Source organism: Cloeon dipterum, chromosome 4, assembly GCF_949628265.1.
Source record: "Cloeon dipterum chromosome 4, ieCloDipt1.1, whole genome shotgun sequence".
Classification (NCBI taxonomy): Eukaryota; Metazoa; Arthropoda; class Insecta; order Ephemeroptera; family Baetidae; genus Cloeon; species Cloeon dipterum.
The window spans coordinates 10145791-10152988 of record NC_088789.1 but is presented as its reverse complement, the minus strand read 5'-3'; the positions used below and the strand labels follow the sequence as shown (position 1 = coordinate 10152988).

Sequence of the window (7198 nt, the reverse complement as noted above, 5' to 3'; positions counted from 1 at the left end):
ATGAGCTCAATCGAATACCAGAAACAACGCAGAACAATCAATAATAAAAATCTCAGCATAAATTAATTGCGCTCAGACAATCAAAAAAGGCTACTTGAACATTCAACCAATGAAATTCAACGGATGAACAGAAACGATTGCCATTGGCCGGGGAAGACCAATGACATCATTTTCGCTCAACCAAAACAAACTTATAGGCGTGGAAAGGAAAAGATTCGCTGAATTTAATTTTCTCGGTCAGCAAACATCAGAAAATGCCTTCAAATCCAAAGTTAGGGACTGGGTTGCGAGAATTCCTCATAGTAGCTAATGGCAATGTGGATAACCGTAATAGGGACAAGCTCAATTTGGCTTTAGATGAACTAAGCGGCACAAATTTCAAGAAAATTTCGATAGAATCGTGCCAGGTTGGATGAACACCTGTTTGGATCGCTTTATTTTTTTGACGTTTAACTTTTATTCTAGGACCTCATGAAAGTTCTGGCACATGCAATGCAAATTGTAGACCCAGCTGATTCAACTTTGGCAGCAAAAATTTGCCATATATTGTCTTGTGCAGCTCAACCACATTCTGCTAAAATATTCGCCTCAAGCCCTCAGATGGCATCATTGATGGAGGATTGGTGCCTGAGGGCTTTCCAGATTGGAAGTGAATTGTCCTTGTTGCAAGCTCTGTCATCTTTAGAAATGATTCTCAGAGGTCGTGCTATCACGGTGGATCCTAAGGTACACAAATGCAGAAAGACTTTTCTCTTTATTTTTAACACTTAAAAATTATGCTTCTGTTTATAGACACTCTCGGCGCTGTTGAATGAGAAACAGCCTGAATCGCTGACAAATTGGCTCAAGCGAGACTATCTAGATACGCTGAAGGTTTTGCCGCCAGACGAAGTTAAAGTGGCAGCATTGCGAGTGGTCAAAGCCATTTCGAGTCCTACCGAGACTGGGGTTTTGGTAATTGGCAGCGCCCATTCGTCGTCTAGAGTTCGCAGACTAGAAGCTTGCACTGTGATTTTCAAAAACCAATTATCCAACAGCTCTATCACAGCAGGTCTTCATCATCTCAAGGTCTGTTTGCTCAAATAGTTGTACGATGGTTTTCTCTTAACTTTCATACTAGGTGATTTCCACTTGCCTGAGAGGACTACAAGCGGTTCTCTTACAGAGGCCAGTAGCACTGGATTTTCAAACCGGATTTGGATATGTTCGAGCATTTTGGCTTGTCGGCCTGCCAGAGTACGACAGTTCCAGTTTCCCACCAATTCCTGCTGAACCAGGGCCTCCACCTCCAACCGCAGCTTCAGTTCTGAGGGTTTGTATTTAATATCAAAATATCTATTTAAAAATAAAAATTCAACAGTCAGGGCCAAGAAGAGGTCCTCATGGCCCTAACAGATCTGCAAACGCTAAGCAAGTTCGGCGCTTGCGATCTGCACTAGTCAAAGAAACAGACGATGACAGTGGGGCAGCGTTAAGTCGGAGAGAATTTGACGAAACTGGATTCTGGTCCCAAAATAGCGACTCTGAGGACACGTCTGATTCCAACATAGCGAGCGGTAAAGGAGGTCGGGACATTGCCACTGCTTATGCATCAGTACGATTTGCTGCAATCCGCCTGCTACTGCTCTTAATTAAGGTTAATTGCTTATTTAGTTGTAAAATTTAACATGTCAAGATTTCATTAAGGTTGCACTCAATGGAAGAAAAAAAATCTTATTGATAAAGTCGTTTATTTATTTATACTTCTTACAAGTTTTCTTTCATTACAAGATTTGTAGTGCATTATTTCACTTTCTCAACCAAAGAAAAAGATAAATGCTCTCTACAATCGTCAACTTTAATTGGAAAAAATTTCTCGCCATGGTGAAAAGAATGAACAAGAGGTTGGAAAAATCTTTAGTTTTTCCACTTACAAATTAGCTGCTGTTTGTAGAGTCGCTGATCTCCATATAATTATTTGGACATTATGGCGCGAGAAAGGCAGTGGTACACCGTTACAATTTTTAATTATTAAAAATCACCTGTTTGATATGAATAATTGAAATTTTATCTATGTATTTAAGAATACTGAGCCGCAAGTTTTGATGGCCTTCTGGGACCAACTAGTGCCTTATTCGCCTCCTGGAGGCCCACCACCAATCAAACCGAGCTTGCCTTGCTGTCTTCTACGAGACCCCAATACTGGAAGCAAAATCGCGGCTGCCCAGTGTTTTGGAGACCTCCTCAATCGATGCCGAATGTACCTGATCATGGCTGAGGCCAGGTTTGGATTTACGCTTGATTTTTAAAATACAGACCTTTTGACACTAGAATTTTAGCTCTGGTCAGCTGGCCTTCACGCCCTGGTCACACAGTCTGGCCCAGTCACTGGAATCTTGCCAGAGGTACCTTACCCTTTCGCTCAGCTCCAACAGAATCGTTCAGTGCCTTGCAGCTATTTTGACCGCCTTGTCCTCTTTGGTTGTGGCAACACCCTACCACAGACTGCCTGGTGGATTGCTGACCAGACTCTCTAGATCTGTGCGACCATTTCTCATCAACAAAAGTCTGTTATTATTTCAACTATGTTTAGCTCCTTAAACACATTGAATTTCAGATGTCGATGTAAAATCTGCAGCTCTTTCTGTCTTCACTGGTTTGGTGTCTTCTTCAGCTGCTAATCACAAATTACCAGAACTGCAAACAATCCTTCAAAAGCCAGAACCATCCTCCCTTTTTGGCTCAGTTGAAAATTCATCGGCAAATATGGTAAGAGAGAATTGATTTATTGTAACAACTTCACGCCCATAATTATCCCAAGAATTAAAATACAATACGGAAAATGCAATAATTACAACAATAATTTTTTAGATGTTAGTTACGAGTCCTAATTGAACACCAGTTGCACAGCTCAAATTTTATACGGAACGTTATTTATTTTCACATATTTCGTAATTATTTTTCAGACCAGTGAAGATGAGAGACCAGAAATTAGTGGTTTGGACAACAGTGACGAAATTGAGGATTTTGTTGAGTATGACAATTCAGACTTGGGCAAAACGTGGCTAGTTGAGTACTGTTTGAGTTATTTACAGGTAAACATCAGTGATTATTCAAACCTTTAACCACAAGTTCTTTCTCAGAGGAGTGATGCAGGCCTAAAATTGAAACTGGAGGTTTGCCGTGCTATAGCAGCAATTTCTAGGTCATACTTTGAGCTGCTACTTGCTGACAATGGCAACACACTTGTTACCACTGCAAATCTACTTGTGCAAGCCTTTGTTTCTGAAGAAAATGATTCAAAACTGCAGTTGGCGGCTGGCCGAGGCATTGTCGACCTGGGTGATAGCTTTGCAAAATACATGGAGGATCCTGGTAATGCTTGCTCCTTGTGTTTTTTATTAAGTTTATATCTATAAAGCGTGTCCTTTCGCAGATAACAACTACAATCTGAAGTATGGATTGTCCATGTGGAGCACCATTATTGGGAATTCTGTGCCGAGACTTTCGACAGATGCAAACCCCAGCTTCCGATCTCTTCTCTGTGATATTTTGTCCTCCATGGGCCCCCAAGTGTATGAAAATATTGAAGTATTATGAATTTAATTCACTCATTGGTTTGTTTATTAATGTCATTTCCGTTTTAGAGGTCTTCAAGACTTTTAATAGCATTTACACTTTTTGAGCTGTGCAGAGATCAATGTACGAATGTCAAAATCCAAGCTGTCAGAGCTCTGGGTATGTGTGCTGGCTGGCCAATTGAAATGGAGGTAATTTTGATAAAAATTATTTTGATATCTATTAGCTTTCAATAAAGCTTATTTTCAACTATAAATTAATGATGATACACATTGACTCTGGTAAGAAAAAACTGACTCATTATTTTTAGGATGGACAATTCTTGCTGGACGCAACTGAATATGTATCAAGTGCCATTTCCAATGAAGAAGACGCAGATCTAATTAACAAAGTCACTTGGGCTTTAGGAAATATATCTGATGAACTTTTGACAAAGAAGTAACTTGAATAACTGAATCAAATTACAAATCTCTAATTCTTATCACAGGGACAAAGGATTCCCTGACACTGTGCCCAGTAACCTGGTAGTGAAGCTAATCCAGGATTCTCTTAAATTCTGCAGCGATGATGCGGTAATTTAGATTTAAAGCTTAGTAATTGTCATGCTTTAAAGTGTGAACTATAGCTGAAGTTAAATGCTGTTCGTTCCCTTGGAAACCTGATACGGCTACTTCCTCCTGAGCAGCTTCGAAAGCCAGCAGTTCGAGAACTTGTTTTCCATTCAGTGAATGCAATTATCACATGCGCATCAGATCCAAAAACCAACGTGATGAAAGTAAGACTTTCTTTCAAGTAAAAATATTGCATTCAAATTAACGAATTGTTCTCAGTTCAAGTGGAATGCTTTGTACTCTTTGGCTTCTCTTCTCCGGGGAACGGAGCTGCATGACGAGGTGCAGAATTGGCAGTCCATGATTTTCCCTGTCCTCTGCGACATGGTCGTCAACACCCCCAACTTTAAAGTGAGGATCAGCGCTGCAATAGCGCTAGCTGCTCCTCGAACCAGAGCCAACTACCTCGGTTTCTATTTGACTTCATGGAACGCGCTACTAGAGGCACTCTCATCCGCCGACAATGTGCAGGATTTCAAGGAATTCCAGCACCGAGACAACCTTGTTGACCAGGTATGCAATGGCTTGTGAACCTAGCAAACTACTTTCAAACGAATATCGCACAGAAACTTAATAATTTATATACCAAACACACTTTTTTCCCATCAAAGATAACGCCACAGCCGCAATCTAGCGATTTTCCAGCTCTGAATATATTTATTTTAGAATTCATTTATTTTTATTAATGTAGTTCTTGCTTTCTGCAAAATAGATTTTCTAGCTTCAGTAGATATAGAAAGGCTTTTCAAAACAAGTCTGTACTGTTCTGCCATGACTTTATTATTTCTCGAGAGATGCTTCAAACTAGGATTATCAACAGCAAAAACTGAAAGCTATTAATTATTAGCTAGTGGATTGTGGATTCCACGTTAATTTAATATTCAAATATGCTGAATTACAAAACTACACACCCCTTATCCAATACCTCTGCAAGAGTTTCAAATTCAGTCAAAAAATTTAATTATACAATTTTTAGATCTGCCTTTCAATCTGCCACCTTGTTAGCTGCCTGACTGCGGAAGATTTGTCTGGAGGAATGAACGGATCTCTCATCCAACTGGTTATGGGTTCTGAGGAAAACTTGGTCACTCAGCTGCAGCGAGTGAGATTGCGGGTAGTCCCTGAGAAAGCGCAGCCGTTTAGCAACGCTCTGGACCACGTCAAAAGATTGGCTGCAACTAACTCAGGAGGCGTGAAAGACGTTTGTGAACAGCTGGTGTGCATATTGAGCTCAGGACAAGCATTTCTCGACGAAGTTTGCTAACTTAATTAATAAATGGAAAGGTACTGATACTATGCAGTTAAAAGGTGCGATGATTTTCAAACACACAACTTTGCCTTAAAATGACACAAGAATTTAATTTTAGTGCTCATTTTCATTCCTTGTCCTTCTGTTCATCTTTGTCACTTGCACTGTTCTCAGGTTCACTGCCTGAATCCGAATCACTTTTTTCACTTTCCTTTCCGTTATCTGGCTTTGTCTTCTTATTCTTCAGGTTGGCCTTTTTCTTCATCCGTTTAGCTCTTTTCTTGGCAGTTTTCTCCTCTGATTTCTTTTTATTATCATCTAGTTTCTTTTGGTAATCATCATCCATTTGTTCCTGTACACACACACACACACACACACATATATATATATATATTATTGATAAAAAATTTGATATCTAGACATTTTAACACTTACCCGCCTCGCTTTTTCAGTAATAGCCCTTTGCCTTGCATATTCTTTTCTCCTCAAGTGTCTGTACACGTGAAACTCACCACTGCCAGCTCCGGCACTTGAACCCATAACATTACGGACAAAATCAGGAGCTTCAGGCATTGACCTTTCCTTTGGCCGCTCAGGAATGATAATCGGTTTGTCCTAAACATATTAAAACACAAAGTTAATATGCGAGTATTAATAAAAACATCATAATATTATGAAAAACAAAAATTTGCTGATACATATTTCTAGAAAAATACTCACTGGGTTCTGCATAAGCCTCTCTAATCGGATCCTCTGCATGTCGTAAGTGGTTTTTGCGTGCACCAACTTCTTTCCTTCCTCTTTGTCCTCCTTGCTGTCCTCCATTTTTTGCCAGAGAAATCACCAAAAAATTACGAAAATAGATAGAATGTGCAGCAAGGCGCGTTCTAGTCTCGGGTCGTAAACAAACAAGCAACAAACTGGAGCGACTGGGATTATGATGCAGCGCCGTTGCTATTCGTCAGAACCAGAAGCAGGTTACACCCTCTTTTCATTTGCATTGCGCTGGCGCGCTGGAGTTTAGTGAAAGGGCCCTGTGAGCTACGCTCGCCCGGCCGGCAAGAGGGGAGCTGGCCCATTCTGCTTGTACAGCAGCAGACGCCCCGAAAATCGATTCTACTACAAGGGGGTGCAAAATTATTGTTTGTGTCGGAACACACACACACAAAGCGTCGGGTGGTGAAGTTCACGCCGAAATGTCAGCGCGATCGTAAAAAGCAGCGGCTGGCGATTCATGAAGAAGTAATTCCACCGAATCGCACCAAGAGAGTGACATTTTTAAATCGGCTCCTCCGCTCTTGTTGCCGCTCATCAGCATTTTTAATCAGCGCAAATGTCAACACCAGGTTTGTTTTCCTCTGATCGGCTAACCTTTGCTTTCAGTTGAGTGAGGCGGCTTGCCAAACAACAGTCGCTTATTATTGCGCCGGAACGGCCACCACTTATTGCCGGCTCTGCATGAGCGGTGTGGTGTTTTTCATTCAGCATTTTTGCTCTTTCGTCAGTTCCATCGATTCGGCAGATCGAGAAGTTGATTATGTACAAGGGGGTGATGAAAGGGGTTGTAGTTGGCCTCGTGCAGCTCTTTTCCCGGCGTGCAGGATTTCCCGCTTTCAATGCGAACACTGGATTTATTTTCATAAATAGGCAATCTCATAATAAAAAGATTGAAAATTATAGCCCGCTCAGTAGAAATAATTTCAATCCTAATTTTAAGTCAACTAAATGAAAAATTATGCTTTCAACCATTCTGACTCGTTTCCTTCTTTTCTTGCTCTGG

General features: G+C 40.8%; 2 protein-coding genes across 2 annotated transcripts; one reads left to right on the top strand and one right to left on the bottom strand.

The window, feature by feature from the left end:
- The first annotated feature begins 203 nt into the window (after positions 1-203).
- LOC135942001 (HEAT repeat-containing protein 6) lies at positions 204-5476 on the top strand. Its single transcript, XM_065487859.1, has 17 exons — positions 204-407; positions 466-726; positions 793-1068; positions 1121-1312; positions 1361-1636; positions 2064-2263; positions 2319-2545; positions 2597-2748; positions 2946-3074; positions 3123-3354; positions 3416-3570; positions 3627-3749; positions 3869-3996; positions 4046-4130; positions 4184-4333; positions 4389-4682; positions 5146-5476. Exons 1-17 carry the CDS (start codon positions 255-257, stop codon positions 5431-5433), a joined length of 3321 nt encoding a protein of 1106 aa, XP_065343931.1. The 5' UTR covers positions 204-254; the 3' UTR covers positions 5434-5476.
- Positions 5477-5502: 26 nt separating this feature from the next.
- On the bottom strand, positions 5503-6324 carry LOC135942003 (PRKR-interacting protein 1 homolog). The gene is made up of 3 exons (XM_065487863.1): positions 6139-6324; positions 5854-6033; positions 5503-5770 (listed from the first exon to the last, which is right to left on the bottom strand). Exons 1-3 carry the CDS (start codon positions 6241-6243, stop codon positions 5546-5548), a joined length of 510 nt encoding a protein of 169 aa, XP_065343935.1. The 5' UTR covers positions 6244-6324; the 3' UTR covers positions 5503-5545.
- Between the last annotated feature and the right edge of the window lie 874 nt (positions 6325-7198).